Consider the following 19,109-nt stretch of genomic DNA (forward strand, 5'->3'; position numbering starts at 1 on the left):
GGCCGGACGGACGGGGGGATGTGGTTGTAACACATGGTCGCTAAAAACACCAGGCAGGTAAAAATCAAATTTAAATGAAAAAGATCCAAGATTATTTATATTCATGATGAATTGTAAGACTTTCAAAATTGATTCTATAAAACTTTTCTTAACTGAAAAAAAAACAAACCAAGATAATGCAATCAAGATATTTCTCATAAGATCAATAATATTTATTTCTAATATGGAAATCCCTTGCTTTTTGATACTTCTTAATTTCAATTATTCCAAGCGAGCATTATTTTAAGTCTCCTGTGGCATTATATTTCACATCTGAGTTGGATATCCGCAAGGTAATTCAGCTGAAAAAAAATCTTCTTTCACAAAACAAGAACACCCCTTTTTATATGAAACCATATTCATTATTCATGTGTGATACTTAACAGAGATGTGAGAGTGTCAATTTTAGGTGAAAAAGCCTCTTGTATGTGTATGATCCTCATAATGAATTCCCTGTCTTGTCTGTTTGCAGTCTTATTACCTGCCTGTTGTGTTCATTGAGTCATAAATAATAACCAAATAATGTCTCATCATCGCTGAGGTTGGAGCAAATCTTTTTTTTCTGTTCTTTCTAAAAGAATTTCCTTCCTTTACTCTGATCCTGCAGAATGAAATTCAGTACAAAGAAAACACAGGCATGAATCTTCCTAAAACCTTTCAGCTGAACCAAAGAGAAATTGTTCCCATTTAATAATATTCTTATGTTAATTAGAACTGCATGCCCTGATTTACACTCAATACATATTTACTGCTTATATACAATGTATTTCATTTATTCCAAGAAGCCACTTTAAGAGTTTTCTGATTTTCCTCAGGGGGCTTTGCCTGTCAAGAGACATTCCCTCAAGATGGCGATTCACTAATGTTACAAAGAGCTTTCCAATGCTGGGAAAGTCATTATGTGTGAAAGTATTTTTCTTTTTTAATTTTCAATGAGCCAAAAAAATATTCATATATTCAAGGATTTGGAGGCAATGTTTGCAGTTCATCAGTGATTTGAGAAAGAGTGAGAGCAGCAAGTGTGTTTTGTGTTTCTCCATCTTCAGGGTGTGTGTGTGGCCAAGTTCACGATGGTGTATTTTAGTGAGGGATTACTCCAGCACGTTGATCTTATAACACATGACGAAGAATGCGGGCCTCTCAAATGACAAGAGCTGGCGGCTATTCACTCACATCCACTGTCGGACAATAACCGCTAGGCCGCCGGCCGAGACCTTGGAGGCTGTACAGTAAGTCATTTGCTACCGCTGAAAGAATGTTTTAGGTGGTTCAAACAATTTTAATAATCGGCCATCAACAGAAGACGTGCTGAATCTGGATCTCGCTTTTGGCTGCCTCAGTTTGACTGGCAAAAATGAATTTTGTGTGTTCCACTTTTCATCTCATGATTCTTGCAGGTAAGGAATGATATAAAACTGTTTATTGATCCAGTGTGGAAATACAAGCATATTTTAGCATTTGAAAATGAATGAATTGATGTTTATTATTTGGGATAAACAACAAAAAAATAAGTGATAGTAATAGAAACTGTGCTGAGGTTGTTGTGCAATGATCCAAATTGTACATGAAAATGAATGAGCAATATTTCTTTTTGTGCATTTTCTTTATTATTTGTTTGACAAGAGCAAGTGTGTGCTCATTTTATCTTGTTTTTCAATCTTATGCCTGTCTGTCAACACCCCGAGTACCCCTGTGTAATTATGTATCGGGTAATTCCATAGGTTGTTGAACTGAATGTCTCGAGAATCACTCAACCATTCAAACACGTTTCTGCAAAATGACCTTTGTTTCAAGGTCAGCTGTAATATAGGAGAGGGAATCCTGCTTTGTCTTGTGGCGTGCACGACACAGAAACCACACAAGATCATTTGTAATACAAAAAACCTATATGTATCAATAAATGTCAAATGCTTGATTGCAGAATATAATTACCTTATCATACTCAATTAAAAAATAAAAGATAAATATTGTTATCTACCTAAGCAAGACGCCTCAGTCATATAAGTACTCTCTTGGGAATGTGAAGTATCTTGAGTTTATGAAGATATTCATATTCATATCCATCATAATCAACAGCATTGGGTTTAGAACTTTTGTATAATAAATGTCATTGAACTGGCATTTAAAAACTGTACAGAGCAACACATAAACACAGGCATATACACACAAACACACACACATACATGCATGAACACACACACAGACCTAGAGAGCCAGAGAAAATGTGTGTGTCATTTTCAAGTGCTTTCAGTTCCGAATAACTTATCAGGCAATGTCTGTCCACATGCATTCACAGATATACTGTACATGGCACCTGTCACATCTATTTATAACACTTATTAAATGAGCTCACTATAAGTATCAAATGTTCTTAAAGCAGTATTCTGCTCCGGTGCAACATTTCAACTGCAATTAGCACATCAAAACAAAAGAGTTATTATGAGGGATGAGATGATGGTATGAGCTTTTTTGTGCTGGGGTGGGGGGGTGGGGTATGGCAAAATATGACTGAGTCGTAGTCAATCGATAAATTATAATGTTGTAAAAGGACACAAAAATATCTCAGGGGCAAAACAATGCAGTGTAAAAAAAGTAAATAATTTAAAAGTCGTGATTAACAATGCAGATGGAGTCAGAGAAGACAACAAATACAATGCAGCGGTGGTAACACGTACAGTGAACAGATTTGTCACAATCCATCCGAAGGGATGAATAAAATACTGCACACCGCTGTGACTGATACATTTATTAACAACCAGAAGTCAACTTTTTTGTGTTCCAGTTGTGGCTTGGGCTTCCAGTGATGAAACACGATTGGTTAAAACTCTCTTCACCGGCTACAACAAGGTCGTCCGTCCCGTCAACCACTTCAACGAGTCGGTGGTTGTTACTGTGGGCCTGCAGCTCATCCAGCTCATCAGTGTGGTGAGGTCTCCTGTCAAACCCTCTGTATTTACAATAATCCTCCCCAGTTGTCTCAATGATTTAATCTTGATTAACAGGATGAGGTCAACCAGATTGTCAGCAGCAATGTTCGACTTAAACAGGTTTGATTTGTTTTTCTTTCCTTTTTTGTTGTTGTTGTGAAATAATACAGACATGCACTTGTAACATCATCAACGTTTAGAATAATGGAAAAGAAGATGATAAAGTCAGCTGGATCATGTTATAACCGTTGATACGGTAGTACAAATGCAGATAAGTGTCACTTTGCGTCAGCATGAAACAACTATCAGGATGTATTACAATGAAACTGACACATTGAATATTGATGGGAAAACAGACAAAAATGACTTAACACTGAAGAAAATAAAAAATAATTTTGAGGGATGTTTTGAAAGCATTTCCTGATAGACCTGTGTATGTGGATAAGCCATTAACTCATGCTCTTACATTATTTTTGCAGCCGAAGAGATGTTTAAAATTTTTTTTCTGTTCAGACATTAACAAACATTAGCTCTATATGTTTTTTTAAATACTGTGATACAAACCTATCCTTCGTAGATAATCAGTGATGGCTATTCACGTGGATTCAAATGCTTTAACCCCTCCCCCACTCACTGATCATATTTTTCTCTTAAACGCCCACCCCTATCAGAATTTTTTAATGAAAAACATTTTTTCCTTATTTATGAAAAATAAATCACACATGAAAATGTATTCATTGTCAGTCTACATCCCCAATCTCTTTGTTGTCTGGTTGTTTTTTTTTCCAGCAATGGAAAGACGTGAACTTACGGTGGAACCCAGAGGATTACAATGGTATCAGAAAGATCAGAGTTCCCTCCACTGACATTTGGCGGCCTGATCTGGTTCTCTACAACAAGTATGTTATGAGGCTATATTTGATTCCGTTCATTTCCCCCTCTGATGTGCTTTACGTGATCTAAATCGTCCAGATCTCTAATAACAACTATTGCACCTGTCAGTGATGCTTTCACTCTTTCCTTTACTCCAGCAAGATGCCTATGAAGGCTCAGATTGCAGCAGGCTAAATATGGCTTATACACACACGCGCATGCGCACACACACACACACACACACACACACACACAGACACACACAGTCCATATGCTACATCTGACACACTACTGTTTTTCCCTGACAACCAGCTCAGCTGCCACAACAACTTGTACCAAGCTGAGTGCAGCAGCAGCAAAAACAACCTCCCCTCTGGCACTGATGTCACCTTGTGTTAACATTTAAATTACTATGTTGAAGCTTCTCCTGTTTGCCTGTGTCCGTAGTGCTGACGGTGACTTTGCAATTGTCCATGAGACCAAAGTGCTGTTGGAGCACACAGGCATGATCACATGGAACCCACCAGCCATCTTCAAGAGCTACTGTGAGATCATTGTGCTGCATTTCCCCTTCGACCTCCAAAACTGCAGCATGAAACTGGGGACCTGGACATATGATGGAAAGCTGGTCGTCGTCAATCCTGTAATTGAATTAAAATTGGAAACGCACATCTTACACGTGCGGTGAAAATTTTGATACTTTTGTGTGCTTGAAAGATAAAAAATTAACCATTATCTCAAGGCTGATTACCATAGCTTGTCACCAAGACTGTAAATCAGGGTAAACAGCCAGCCTAGATTCCTGGCTTTATCATTAGAATCCATACACCAAAATTTTAAAATTTTAAACAAAAAAAAAGAAAATATATACATGTATATGTATATTTATGTGTATTCTTTTTTGTTATACATATATATACAGATATATATACACATACGTACATATATACTGTATATATTTAGATGTTATCTTGTATGTACAAATGTAGACACACACACATATACATATATATATATATATACAAATTATATATTTTTTATTTTTCATTAGATTTTCCAAAAATGTGTATATATCTATCAGGGTGGACATAGTTATATCAGGAAAAAACACAAAACAGGAAGTGATAATCGCCTCGGTTCTAACAATCAAGGAGGGTATTACAAGTAAATATGTTTACAGTAGGTACTTTCAAACAGCTTTCAGTTCATATCATAAAAAAATAATAAGACATGGGGAATAAAATTCAATATTAAAAAAAAAAAAAAATTCTGTATAAATATCATGTATTGAGTTCATACTATTAAATCGCTCATCTTCTCCTGGCCAGGATAGTGACCGGCCTGATTTGAGTCACTTCATGGAGAGCGGAGAGTGGGTCATGAAAGATTTCCGCAGCTGGAAGCACTGGGTTTACTATGCCTGCTGCCCTGACACCCCCTATCTGGACATCACCTACCATTTCCTCATGCTGCGCCTTCCTCTGTACTTCATCGTGAACGTCATCATCCCTTGCATGCTCTTCTCCTTCCTGACTGGGCTAGTCTTCTATCTTCCCACAGACTCTGGTATGTTCACACTCTTCTCACATCTTTTGCAAGGGAAAATATTAAAAACTCATGCTGTTGTGATTTTATGCATATGGCCATTTATTGAAAGATTTAAGCTTTGCTAACTGATGTTAATAAGATAAAGTTCAATACTCACACATCATATAAAGCCATTCCTATAGAAAGGAATAATGATGCAATAATCCTTTTTTTTTATGAAATGTACATCTGCAAGAAATATTCATTGTTTAGGTTTCCTTTGTTTTGCTGCCACCATGTTGGACATTCTGTGGCGTCCACACGCTTCCCATTACCAAAGCTGCTTCGCTCCTATGCACATTTGACCATGTTCCCGGTGTGTAGGCCTGCTTCATTACCCGAGGTCCCTCCGTGCTGTCATATTTGAAAGCAGGCTTTGCTTTAATGTATAATACATCACTTGATCCCTGTTTCCGACATGGCTGCTGACAGAATGGTGTGAAAGAGATGCCTGTGCCAAAATACACCCTCCCTTGGAGAACAGCTCTTGCTGAGGATCGAAAACATTTTAGCGTTTCACTTGTGAAACACAGTCTGAAAGTGTTTACTTGTGCTAGAAAAAAAATATCTAAAATGATGAGGACTTTTATTCCTCAAATATAATTTGCTTGAGTAAGTGAATGTTCTATCAGAGCTTGCTGATAAAGATGAAATGGAATTATGTGCTTTGGACTCGGAAAGATCTTCATTCATCATAGCAGGCTTTACCATTCACTTTATGTAAGGGTAAAAATGGCTTAGTTTACTTTAGTGACTTTTAGAAGGGGTCGATCTAATTAAACAATTTGTTACGGACATGTTGTTGAAATGTTACAAAGTCACAGCTTTAAGACAGACCCCAGAAACCTTTTTTTCTCGGGTGAATCACACATAAGGCGCATTGTCTTAAGCCTGTCATTATATATGAATAATAAGATGGCACCACGGTGACCAGTGCAGACCCTGGGGCTATGTCTTTTGAGAAATTCAACTTTTCTAAAACAGCCTCAAACTACTAAATTCCGTGGTGTTGGTTACTGTGGACGGTCAAACATTTCTCCCCATTTTTGTTTCAGAATTTTGTGGACTGACTCTGTTCAGAACCCCAGTAAAGAAAACATACTTTAATACCCTTGAGCAATTGCACTTGGTTACTTCCCACCACAGTTGTGTTGTGTCTCCTAGGTGAGAAGATGACTCTTAGTATCTCTGTCTTGCTGTCTCTGACTGTCTTCCTGCTTGTCATCGTGGAGCTGATCCCCTCCACCTCCAGTGCCGTTCCGCTTATCGGGAAGTACATGCTCTTCACCATGGTCTTTGTCATCGCCTCCATCATTATTACCGTCATAGTCATTAACACCCACCACCGCTCCCCCAGCACCCACACCATGCCCGACTGGGTCCGCAAGGTGAGTTCTACTATCACATTATAATATGAAGAGCTCAAGGTCTGGTGTAATACTTCATCTCCACACCTCGCAACCACACTTAGGAGAGCATAATGTTTTATTTTTTGTATTATCTTGCCATCTAGTGGTTCCTGAGCAGAGCAGTCTTGTCTTTTCTAAAAAACCCTTCCCCCTTGGCCCTCTTGTTTTTTTGTTTTATTTTTTGTCAGGTCTTCATTGAGACCATCCCAAACATCATGTTCTTCTCAACCATGAAGCGGCCAGGAAAAGAAAAGCCATGTAAAAGTGCCTACGGTGCTGATTTTGACATCTCTGACATCTCCGGCAACCTGGCAACCGCTGTCCCCTACCACTCACCCATCACCAAAAACCCAGACGTCCGCAGTGCAATCGAAGGCGTCAAGTATATTGCTGAAACAATGAAATCGGATGAAGAATCTAACAATGTAAACCGATATGTTTTCAATTGTCGTTTGAGGGGATCCTTTGCTGCTGTGACATGCGGTGTCCTGTCTTCTCCAGGCTGCAGAAGAGTGGAAATTTGTGGCCATGGTGTTGGATCACATCCTTCTATGCGTCTTCATGGCTGTTTGTCTCATCGGCACATTGGGCGTGTTCGCCGGGCGTCTCATTGAGCTGAGCATGCTCTGAGGCCCCGGGTTTCTCCAGCTTGACTTCTCACATCATTGACTTGCCTAACATGATTCTTCTTACCAGTTTTTTCAGCATCTGTTGGCAATATTCACTCCCTGTAGAAGCTAAGGCCACCTGTTTGCCCTTCTGCAAGACATCATTTTTGAATATATACTTTCTGTCACAATAATGTCACTAATATTATAACAGAGTAGACTTCAAAAGAATACCGACTCACTCATTCTATTTTTCTATATATATCTACACATAAAAAATATATTGCAGCACTCCTGCATTAAATCCTCTTTCTTTTTTTTTTCATTTTTATTGTGTTAATTACAGGAACAGTTCTTTGTGGGGCCCACTTGCCCCCCAGTGGCTATATCCAGGAATGAATAATAAAGCAGACCCATTCATGTGCTGGAACACAGGATAACACAAAAATCATACATACATTGCATGTATGTATGATTTATGCATTACATACATACATACATACATAAGGATTTAACAAAGACAATTAATCCAGAAAGTAACAAAAAACGAATTAATGATAAAAGTTACTTTAAAATTACAAGGTATTTACTCAAAAATACAAGCGTGAATAAATTATTAGATACAGTTGACATCAAATATTTGTTTTGCTAAAAAAATAATAAATGTTTAAAGGTCTCGTTTCAAAGAGTCCACAAGCTTTTGTTGTTCTGAGTGCCAAGAGTCTGTCATTATCTTTCTGTAATAACAGGGTAACGGGCACCAAAGCTATCAGTGCAAAGTGAGATCATACCCTTTGTGTTTTTCATCACCCATTAAAGCTGCTTGATGCATTGGCTTTTAGGGGAAATGACACTGCAAAATCAAATATTGTGTTTCTTTGTGCTGAAGTGAACTAATGAAATATCCTTGTCTTTGATTTTAGCCTGTTCGATATTTCTTTATAATACTGTTAAATGTATACCTTGATGTTAGTAAAAAAGAAAAAAAAAGTCCATCAAAAGTCTGAATTTAAAGCTGCTTTTGTCATTTGAGTATTTGATGTGTTGTGTTTTCCAGAGTGGGCAATAATATGGATGGATGTACATATGAATATATAACTTGCCTGTTTACAGATGCAGTGAACACAAAGGAATTTTATTTTTAAGAGAAGTGAAGCTGGACCAAACTGAGCACAGGGATTGCTGGTTCACAGACTCTGCTTGTTTTAAATGTTGTATTATTTTAATGTGCAAACATTTCCTGCGGCAAATAAACCTGAATGAATGTGTGTGTTTAAACCTTTTTACCCCTGATTGACTGTTTTAAGTGTTTTTCCAGAGGTTGTTACACATATGTGGTTTGTTAGTTTTTTTTCTTGACCCAAAATTTTATGGTGTATTGAGTTATTTTCCCCTTTTTTCAAGAACACATTTTTTTTCTTTTTTGACCTCAATCAACCTGCATAGGTAAACCTCAATCACTACTCACTAAAACATGATTTGGTGTGCAAAATAAATACTGGTCAAGGTGATGAACACAAGAGATAAGATGTCAAAGAAAGCTCTAGCGGAGGTTCAACAATCTTAGTTTGTGTCACAGCGCTGCACACCCACGTGATATCTAAAAACTGCTCATGTCACGGTAAGTGTTTTGCTCAAAAAGCAAATCACCCTGCCAAGTTTATAAAAAACAAAACAAAACTGTGTTTATCATCACAAATTCTAAAATGAGCAAATACAGATTAACTGTGTATATTTTTCCTATTTAATTTGCCTCCTTGCAGAGAAAATGTTTAATCCACCGTGCAAGTCATTACGCCCACTCACTACAGGGGAAGGACGTTAACTTAGTCTTCTGATTGGCGTCTTATGACTGTGCACGTTTGACTCAAGAATAGGTGTGAAATCAAAAATAAATCAATCTGGCACGGATCGCCCTATTCACGGGAAAAAGGCCTGTTATTATATTCATGGAACAACTTGAGTGACCCGCTGGCCGTGGGAGGGGCGGGGACATATCTAAGCCCCGCCCCTCCCAATGCTCCTTTTCACTGTGATTGGCGTTGTCAATGTTGACAACTTTTACGTTACGAAAGTTGCAGTTGAGTGATAAAGAGTAGATAAGAAAAAAAAAATAAAGTGACCTTGTTACGTGACACATTTGGAAACATAGGTGAAACGGAGCGCCGTCGAGTTTGTCCCAAGGTAGTTTATCATCCGACGACACCCGGGGGCTACAACGGCTAACTGGTAGCTTTAAGCTTCTCCCGCTAGCACTTTGACTCACGCGGAGGTGCGGGGTGTCGACTGAGAGCTGAGGAACACTTCTTTAACTTGATTTAAATAACACCTTCTTTCACCTTGGTCAAGACACGCTCATAACAACTTAGGGTGCCGTCAGGTGTGTGTTTGTTGTATACGTTAGCGTGGTCTGGGCTGCCCAGTGAAGCCCGACACACACGCCCCATGGAAAGCGCTTGACATCAGCATGTTCACGGCTGCAGCTGCTAACTCCATTCGGGTTTATCGGGAAGTGACCGGTCTGAAAATGCGTCAGTGACCCTGCTGGATGCAACGATGCAGTCGACGAGCTACAACTTTTCATACGGAGAGGGAGACACGGATTCCCCCGAGCACCTAGCCAACATGTCCATTGACAAGCTCTTCCCGGCTCTGCTGGAGTGCTTCGGTATCATACTCTGCGGGTACGTCGCCGGGAGGGCGAGCATCATCACGCCGACCCAGGCCGGCGGGCTGGGCAACTTCGTGTCCAAGTTTGCCCTGCCGGCGCTGCTGTTCAAGAACATGGTGCTGCTCGATTTCGGCAATGTCATCTGGCCCTTCCTCTGGAGCATCCTCATCGCCAAAGTCTCGGTCTTCTTCCTCGTCTGCGTCCTTACGCTAATCGTGGCCACCCCCGAGAGTCGATTCAGTAAAGCTGGGCTATTTTCAATATTTGCAACCCAAAGTAATGACTTTGCTTTGGGCTACCCCATTGGTAAGTTTGAGATCTTCGGCTCCACCAACGTTTCTGACTTCCTCACAGTCTGCAGGCAGTTCGATATCTCATTATGTTATTTGCTAGTATTATCTTGTTGATACACTGTCGTGTATTTTTGCAGTAGACGTAGATGTTTTTGCTTCGCTTTATAAGCGCTGAATTCGAAATGTCAGCTTCACAAAAGCAAGGGTCATTTATTCGTCTCTGGGTGAGAAGACAAAACGCTTTGGTAACAATAATAGTGCACATTTTAAAATGCATTTGTTACAGCCCAATCTTGCTGATATTAAACTAAATTTAAAGTCCCTTCTTTCTGCAGTGTTTGCCTTACTACTTAAATATCTGGCATTATAAAGGTGTCGTTGAGGTACAACGTTCAACGTAGGTTTTCTTTTCTATATCCCATAGTCCAGTTTTACTACTTAATTAACCAACAAAATTTTAATTGCTACATGTGCTTAAGCATGAAAAGAGGATTTTTTTTACTTTACTAGCTAGTTGTGTTGTTTTAAAGCTGGAATTCAGTGAACCCTGCATTCCAACCTCTAAGAAAAGTGATTATTCTCCAAGACCCTGCTGTGCTCCCTTGTGAAAGTTAGCTTCTTGCAACTCATCTAAAGAAATTTTGGACCTTACCCTAAAGTACACAGTGTTGATAAAACTGGATAAAACTCATAACATTTTTAAACCAAACAATTTATCTAAATCTGCATGATGTAGTATTTTTGGCATACACTGACCTCTGGTCTTAAATCCATGGGAAGTTTTGTTTGTAAGATCTTGTTGGATTTTGTCTTAAGTTTTGTTAGTGTAGCAGAGTTGGATTCCTTTCAGCTGGAACTTGCTTTAATTCACCTGTAATTCATTCCCTTCACAGTGGAAGCCCTGTACAAGAGCACACACCCAGAGTACCTCCAGTACATCTACCTGGTTGCACCTGTTTCCCTAATGCTTCTAAATCCCATTGGCTTTGCCTTTTGTGAACTGCAAATATGGAAGAACCAGGAAAACCACCGCCAAAGCAAAATTCTGATTGTGGGAGAAGTAATCTTAAAGGTCTTGAAGAACCCCATAGTATTTATGGTTGCCATTGGCATCATTGCCCACTTTGTCCTGAACCAGACAATACCGGCCTTCTTGGAAAAATTTGTGGACGGCTTGGCCAACTCTTTCGGAGGAGCAGCTCTGTTCTACTTGGGTCTGTCCATGGTGGGTCAGTTGACAAAATTAACCAAGTCCACCATGATAACGCTGATAGTACTGTTGACAGCAAAATTGTAAGTAAAAAGCTCTTTCTTTACTGCACAAGATTATCTTATGAAGAAACTAACTTTTGAATTTCAGCGGCTCCAATCTGAGTAAATTGTCTCCACCATGTTGTAATGCATCTGTAGTTGATGACTCTTTCTCAGACAGCAAACCCACTTACAAATGGCTGACATATCAGAAACATCTTAGGAGTGTGTCAAATTAATATTTTACCAGCAAAGCGTTACACAGTGCAGCATTAACTGACTGCTGTCTTTTGAATGAACATGCAGATTGCTAATGCCCCTGATATGTAAAGACATGGTGGATCTGCTGGACAATAGCAATGGCAGCGCTTTGAACCGCTCAAGCCTCTCCAATTATGCCTTTCTATACGGAGTATTTCCCACTGCACCAAGTGTGGCAATCTATGCTACGTATTATAATGCAGAGTTACAAGTGGTGAGTTTTCACATCATCTGTTTTTGATATGTCAAGTTTGGCTCCTTGAGTTTTCTTTATGACACAAGAGTTGCCCTTTTGTCAGGTTACCTCTGGGATGGTGATCAGTAGTTTTTTGTCGGCCCCAATAATGTATGCCTCCGCCTGGCTTCTTACAATGCGCTGGATGGACCCTCAACTTCTGATGAAATCACTGCAGACTGTCAGCTTTAACATCAGTATAGTGAGCATGGTGGCACTGGTGAGTTGAAATAATACACCACCATGTGACTTCCATACATCCATCACATATTGGCAAAACTTTGAAAAATGTCTTTCACTTTTCTGTGATCCTAACATCTGCTTCATGTGTTAGGGAACCTTAAGGAAGGAAACCTTACTCCATCAAGCATTTGTTATCTAATTTTTAGTAAATTACTGAAAGCAGTTTGAGACATGTAAACATTAACTTTCGTCACTGATTTTTTTTTTTTACTGGATTAAATTTGACCTAACAGATTTCCAGTTTTACTCGGGGGTATAAGTAAAAGTGAGAGAAAAACTGGTTTGTAGACTTAGGATTCAGTCATTATGAGTACATGTAGGGACACCAATTTTCAGATTTATTCTATTTTCCGCATATTGTACAAGCCTGAACCTGAGCCTACCGGTTCTTGATAGTGATGCCATTTGTAGATTGTGTTTGTGTTTAACCAATTCGACATTACATTGCCATGTCTTTGATTGTTTTGCCCCATCTTTTTATCGTCTTCCTGAGTTAACCTTTCTTATTTTGAAGTGAAAATACTAAGCTATGTCTGAATTCAAATGCCTGCGTGAGATAATTCAAAGAGAGATTTTTCTCTTCCAGGTGTGGACAATTGTGGTCATGTTTTTAAGTAAGAAATTTAAGAGGCCACCTCACTTGTTTACAGTCAACCTTTGCTTTGCACAGGTGAGGACATTAATGTATGCCTTGAAAAAATAATATGATTCATGAATTGAAGTAACACAGGATGGTGTATGCAACCTGACACATTTTTGTGGGCATTCTGTCTTTAGTTTCTGACGTGCATAAGCACGATTCTCTGGATCTCCGTGGGGAAGGATGGCAACCTTATTGGACAGATCTTGATTCTTGTTGTACTATTTACGTCTCTCTTCAGCACTTTCATTTGGCCAGGTGTGTAATATGTAGACAATTGATAACATTACTGTGATTGACATATATGCATATTTTAATATATCTTTGTATAAAGCTGGATCTCTAACTTTCTGTTGTTTAATTTGTTTTGTTTTTTAGGGTTTATAGTTCTCTCGCTTTTGCTCTTGAAAAGGTTTGAGGATGAGAAAGTTCAGCCAGGCATGTTTGTAATTGCAGGCTGGGGGTGAGTCACTTCAAAGAAGAAAACAAAAAGAGAAATGAAAGTCTCACTGTTTTGTCCAGTAGTTGGCAGCGATAAAGGCAGAGCAGCTCTTAAAGCACAAGTCATGTGTAGGACATTCTCTTTTTACAGTTTTAATACATAAACAGAGCTTTCCCAAAACCTCCGAGTTCAGTGGGTCCAGTGGTAGCCTCAGTAAAAAATTTCAAATCAAGTATCATATTAATGTTAGCATTGGGATGAAGCACTATGCCAATATATAAATTGAATGTTGTGCATCAAAAAGTCACTGTGTTGAATACCCCCTGGGGTTTCATGCATTACTCGTCTCTGTCATTCCAAACATTGCAAACAATTTTAGCAACACGAGATAGAGCATAGTCTACCGGAGCCGGTTTGTTCTTTGCAACATCCCTCTTCCGCTAATGACAGAGAGGCATTGCGGAACATTGTTATAGAACACCTTTGAGTCAGTCCTAACAGAAACTAAAAAAAAAAAAAATGCACCAAAGGAAAACTCTTAATGCCATATTTCTCAACTCAAAGCACAGCCAATCTAGGAATCTAGATTTATTAAGAGATAGTATTTGTGTGTATCTTGTCTCACCTCTGTTTGCAGTGGTTTTATATATTATCTTGTCAGATTTGAGTACTACCTAGAAGTAGGACGCCCTGCTATGTGTTACAGTGCCATCACAGGATTTTTTTTCATTCCTGAAAACCAGTTTGCTTTTTGGGTGGTTTAACTGTCAAAATGATTTAATTTGTTCTCTTGGTGTCTACAGGATTCCAGTTGTTGCAACTGCTGTGCTGCTTCTCTCTGGGGGAACAATGCCTGGCACCACTGACTCGTCATTGTTTTTCAATAGAACACAGGTGAAAAAATAACTCCTTTTCATTTTTGGTTCCTCTCAAATTTTTGTGGAAATACATGAAAGCTTATATAGCATGTATTTTTTTTCTTTGGCAGATAATCTGCACTACAGTGGTACTTGCCCTTAGTATGCTACTTGGAGGGGGATCTTTTGTGTGTCTCAGTAGACAAACATGGACAAAGAAGGACCAAATCCAAGACACAAGCCCACCGTTTGGCACCGACGACTATCTTATGAACGATTCTGAACCAGAAACCCAGTCTGTATTTGAGTCAACCACCCCCTTAGGAAGTCCTAACAGAGGTCCTTTTTTTTCTTATGACTTTGTGAATTAAAGTTTAAAATGTAATCTTAATAGGCAGACTAGATACTAAGTTGCATGTCCCATAACCCCAGTTTTTTAGAAGCCGCATGCAATGGTTGCAATGGTTAACATAAGAAATAGTGATGCATTCTAAGAAAGATAAGAGTTTGTAGACCAAATTTAGTAGTAGATGAATTGTACAACCCATAATAAATAATGAATGAGCACAAAACAGCATGTTATCTAAAGTAACAGGGCATGGCCCAAAGATTGACATTACTGAGAGAATGCATCCCTGCAGTCCATGCAACAGCAAAAACAAGGGAGTCAGAAAAACCTGTTGGATTGTATTATGTTTGGGAGCGATTCCAATCAGTCGTATTAAGTCTTGTCTAAAACAAGCAAGAAAAAGAACTGAACAAACTTTCATCCCGTAATAATGAACCACCCTCCTGGCTAGAAAGAGGACATGTCACATGTTGCTGACTTCTTAAAATCCATTTGAAATGGACAGAAAATAGTCCGTGGTGGAAGAGCTAAAACGAAATCGTAATTTTTTAAGGCTAGCCGGTTAAATCAACTATCAATGAAGTGAATTGTATTATATATAATTTCTTGAGCATTTAAAAATGTAGTATTGTTTGCTGAGGGTGCCAGTTTAGATAGGGATGAACTTGTCTGTGCAATGACACGGAAGGATAATCATTTTCTCACTTTGCTATTAGATATTCCCACATGTGAATGTGACTGTGCAGCCATGCAAACCATGCCAGATATGATTATCGGCGCATCCCAAGATGACAGAACAAGCACACTTGCTGGTATTTGACTCATTCTGCATGTATACCTTTCTGTGCAGCAAGGATGTTTAATGTTTAAAGCTACAAACTAATGACATCAGCACATTGTCACATTCACTGTATCTCAACATCATATTCCTCTGTTTGAAGAATGCTATACTGCCAAGAATACCTCATAGTTTTCAAATTCTTCAAAGCTGCTCTCCTCCCCCTCCTCAGATCAATGTGAGAATATCTGCGAGTCAATGGAGTGCCTGCTTGTTCAAGAGGAGGAGCACATACAAGCTGATAAACAAATAGCACGTCATGTGCTCTTCTGTCTGCTCCTCACCATCAGCTTGCTTGCTGTACGTTGAATTTTCCCTTTTCCCTTTTATTACATGATGTCAGCCGTTGGCCTTGTATTTAGAATATAAATTAGAAAAATAACACTTAAACTTCATTGTTGAGTTAGAACTGACTTGTAAATATTGGTATCATTTAACAGTCAAGTCTTGTTGTTGCACAACATATGATTAAATAGTGAAAAAAACAACAATTCTTGTATGTTGACTGAAAAAGCATATGATGTGCTGTTTTTTTTCCCAGAACTTGTCCAATTGCATATGGTTGCTCTCAAACAAAAATCCTGGTCGGCTTTACTTAGAGCTGCAGTTCTTCTGTGCTGTGGCCAACTATGGACAGGTGTGTGTTTGAGGTAGTGCAAGGACTGCAGCCATGTAACATTTCAGCATCTATGTGATGAAACCTTTTTTTTCTGTTGCCAGGGTTTCCTTTCATTTGCTCTGTTTGGACTGGATGAGCACTTGATTATACTACCATTTAAGAAGAGGTAAAAAACATTTGTCAAAAAAATTGCAAAAATTGTTGTATTTTGACATTCACAAATTAGTTTATTTCATTTTGATTGCCTTCTTAATATTGTTTAGGTTACGCCAACTGTGGTTGCAAAAGAAGCAAGATGAACAATCACTGTCTGATATGCCTGAAGAGATAAGGATGACCTGCACTCAGTTTACCAGATACCACAAAGACCAGTGTTTTCATGACATAGTCAAAAAGAGAAGGTGAGGACATGTACTATTACCACAGGTCTTCCCCAAGGTCAGCCAAAACACACCATCTGTCAACCTGTTACCTAACATTCACATTCTGTGATTCTCATGAAATTCAGTGTAACTCCTAAGGCCTGTATATACTCCGGAAGAACTGAGAAACAAAAACAAGTTTAGCCCTGGCCGTGACATTTCATATTTTGCAAGAAAGTCATCTGCAGAAATACTAGGAAGTCCAAATAGCCCTCGCCCACACAGTCCTGGGAGAAAGAAAAAAGTTGTGGCTTCTTGCGGAGTATATGCAGGTCTTTACTTGTCTTGAATTCTATCTCTGCCTGCTTTTGTGCTGCTCGCTATAATTTCCCTCAAAGGAAAAAAAAACAGTATAATCGTGGGCTAATTATACCTTTGACTTTCAGGTGTGGGAGTAACACAGTGGTGGACTGTTTTTTGGGTTGTGAACTTGTGGATTGGCTACAACAGGTGGGCTTGGCTCAGGATCGTGGTGAGGCAGCACTCTATGGGACACGGCTACAGCACGGGGGAGTACTCCAGCACATCAAGCAGAAATATGACTTCCAGGACAATCAGCTTTATTACCGCTTCATGACGTGAGGGTCAAAGGTCCAACTATATGAGCTTTAGTTTTTTGTCATGCTGCATTTCAGTCTTGATATAGGGGAAAATGGGTTGCATTCTCGATCGACAAAAAGAGGGGCCAGATGACTTAAGCGAGCACAGACAATTTCATAGATCAGCATTTATTTCTATTTTAATTCAGACATTTGACCGTGCAGTCCTGCAACAGTCGGCAGGGTAGGAAATAAAATGAAATTCCTGAGGGAAAATCAACAAAATTAGACAAGACATGAAAAAGGAGAATTGATACAGCATTGGTATGAAAACTATTTTAAATCTACTTCCCAGCCAAATTCCAGTGAGTGAATGATTTTGCATCATTTACTTATTTTAAGCAGCACGTGGATATAGGCATTGTGGTCTCTGCAGTCTGTGCCATAATGAGTTTTGAATGCCTTTAAGGTCTCTGACGGGCTTTTTGTCAGGAAGTCATTCATTGTTTTTAATACTGTGTGAGAGGTCTTGAACTCAACACGATCTTGAATTATTGCTTCAGTCGGATTTTTTCACCCTGCGTATTTATTTTTCTGGTTTGCACTGTGGCTGAGCTGCCAACAAAATATCTCTTCTGTTAAGCATCTAACAGATAGTTTCCATTTTTGCTTTGCCTCTTTAATTTGCATCTTTTTTCGCATGGTGTGTTAATGGACACCTAGATCACCTAGATTAGGGCATCTGGAGCTTCCTGTGAGTTTGATGGAGTTGATGTGCGACTTGCGTGAGTGGAAAAAGTGCACAAAGTTTGAATTGCATAAAATGGCACATTGATAGAACTTTATAAATGTGACAAAAAGAATGTATTTGCCTTTTCAGGTTTTGTGTATGCAAAACTTTATTCATTTTACATGTGGCCCTCAGCCTACATATATCACTGTAATGTTTTCTGCTATTCATGATTAGCTTAAATAGAGTTTAATCTCATCAAGTCAACATTTTGAAAACTAAAATGAAATCTCAAATTAGCATGAGATATTAATAAAAATCAGCTACAGAACATATCTTTGGGTTGGGTAACTGGAAGAAAAGCTCTGACCTTTACGATGTGTTTGATTTTGGGTTAAACATACTACTTGAACTAGTTTCTCAGCAGCATTATGTATGCAGCGGTCACATCAATGATACTCTCACACTCCACATTGTTCTGCAGGGCAAGGGAACATCACAGTTTTGTGACCGAAGCACATCATTTAGTGGCTTCAAGCTCTGAAGGTCAGCATGTGAGTTCGTGGTTTTGAATTGGTTTAAAGAAGCAGTGAAGTCTTTTGTTGACTTTAACATGTCAGAGAAAATTGATTCTCTTTTTAGCTGCTCTCATGTGAGAAAAAATAATGTCAGATCCGTTTTTCTTTGTTTCTTTGGCTGATAAATACTTGCTGTTGAACTTTTAATATTTACTTGATCTGAAAAAAAGATAACCCTCTGCCTGGATGTGTTTGCACTCTACCACCAGATGTTTATGAATCAGGGAATTGTGAAGTTAAATAGGAATACTTCTTCGATTCGTTTTTATCATTTAGTTGACCAGTCGTGTAACTGAAACAGAATTACTGTTGCTTTGATTTCCATGCACTGATAAAATCGTTGGACACAGAATACTGTCTCCCAATGCCGTTTTATATTTCGTTGCCATCTAGGCAGACTAAAAACTGAATGGGCATATGGAAACATTACAAGATGGAAAAAATACATGCTGCTGCATTCTTTTTTTCTCAGGTACCATGTAATGTACTAACTTGTTTGGCTTTGTTGATGCTTAGATGTTTCATATGAACTGAATTGTGTTTAGAAACTGGGCGTGGAAAATACTGTGATTCACAAACTATTGTGACAAGCAATAACTCATTGCACACGGGCTTTTATCAAATGTTGCATATTTATTGATATGTTTTTAAATAAATTTTATAACCAAATATTCAACTCCTTTGTCCATCAATTGCAG

At 38.7% G+C, this 19,109-nt stretch overlaps 2 protein-coding genes across 4 annotated transcripts; both read left to right on the plus strand.

Moving 5' to 3' along the window:
• Positions 1–1,151: 1,151 nt before the first annotated feature.
• LOC147234981 (acetylcholine receptor subunit alpha-like) lies at positions 1,152–8,746 on the plus strand. 3 transcript variants are annotated; one of them, XM_086145709.1, is made up of 10 exons: positions 1,152–1,268; positions 1,340–1,436; positions 2,822–2,964; positions 3,042–3,086; positions 3,756–3,865; positions 4,287–4,482; positions 5,168–5,405; positions 6,591–6,814; positions 7,024–7,260; positions 7,337–8,746. In XM_086145709.1, exons 2-10 carry the CDS (start codon positions 1,394–1,396, stop codon positions 7,463–7,465), a joined length of 1,365 nt encoding a protein of 454 aa, XP_086001835.1. In that variant the 5' UTR covers positions 1,152–1,268; positions 1,340–1,393; the 3' UTR covers positions 7,466–8,746. The 3 variants fall into 3 exon arrangements, with proteins under 3 accessions (XP_086001835.1, XP_086001834.1, XP_086001836.1); XM_086145710.1 differs by having other exon boundaries at positions 1,236–1,268; positions 1,380–1,436; XM_086145708.1 differs by having other exon boundaries at positions 1,207–1,436.
• Positions 8,747–9,593: 847 nt separating this feature from the next.
• On the plus strand, positions 9,594–19,080 carry gpr155a (G protein-coupled receptor 155a). The gene is made up of 15 exons (XM_086145711.1): positions 9,594–10,420; positions 11,301–11,700; positions 11,965–12,133; positions 12,219–12,374; positions 12,984–13,067; positions 13,175–13,295; positions 13,416–13,500; positions 14,283–14,373; positions 14,468–14,675; positions 15,402–15,497; positions 15,696–15,823; positions 16,065–16,160; positions 16,244–16,308; positions 16,406–16,543; positions 16,951–19,080. The coding sequence occupies exons 1-15, from the start codon at positions 10,000–10,002 to the stop codon at positions 17,144–17,146; spliced, it is 2,454 nt and encodes an 817-aa protein (XP_086001837.1). The 5' UTR covers positions 9,594–9,999; the 3' UTR covers positions 17,147–19,080.
• Positions 19,081–19,109: the final 29 nt, after the last annotated feature.

The sequence above is a fragment of the Fistularia commersonii genome, chromosome 4 (assembly GCF_037954325.1).
Source record: "Fistularia commersonii isolate RoL2024-O1a breed Wild chromosome 4, RoL_Fcom_v1.0, whole genome shotgun sequence".
In the NCBI taxonomy this organism is placed as follows: domain Eukaryota; kingdom Metazoa; phylum Chordata; class Actinopteri; order Syngnathiformes; family Fistulariidae; genus Fistularia; species Fistularia commersonii.

Coding starts and splice junctions, on each gene's coding strand:
- gpr155a (XM_086145711.1), top strand. CDS start 10,000: ATGCAGTCGACGAGCTACAACTTTTCATACGGAGAGGGAGACACGGAT. Junction 12,134..12,218: donor ATAATGCAGAGTTACAAGTG/GTGAGTTTTCAC, acceptor CCCTTTTGTCAG/GTTACCTCTGGGATGGTGAT. Junction 14,374..14,467: donor TGTTTTTCAATAGAACACAG/GTGAAAAAATAA, acceptor TTTCTTTGGCAG/ATAATCTGCACTACAGTGGT.
- LOC147234981 (XM_086145709.1), top strand. CDS start 1,394: ATGAATTTTGTGTGTTCCACTTTTCATCTCATGATTCTTGCAG. Junction 3,087..3,755: donor GCAATGTTCGACTTAAACAG/GTTTGATTTGTT, acceptor TTTTTTTTCCAG/CAATGGAAAGACGTGAACTT. Junction 3,866..4,286: donor GATCTGGTTCTCTACAACAA/GTATGTTATGAG, acceptor CTGTGTCCGTAG/TGCTGACGGTGACTTTGCAA.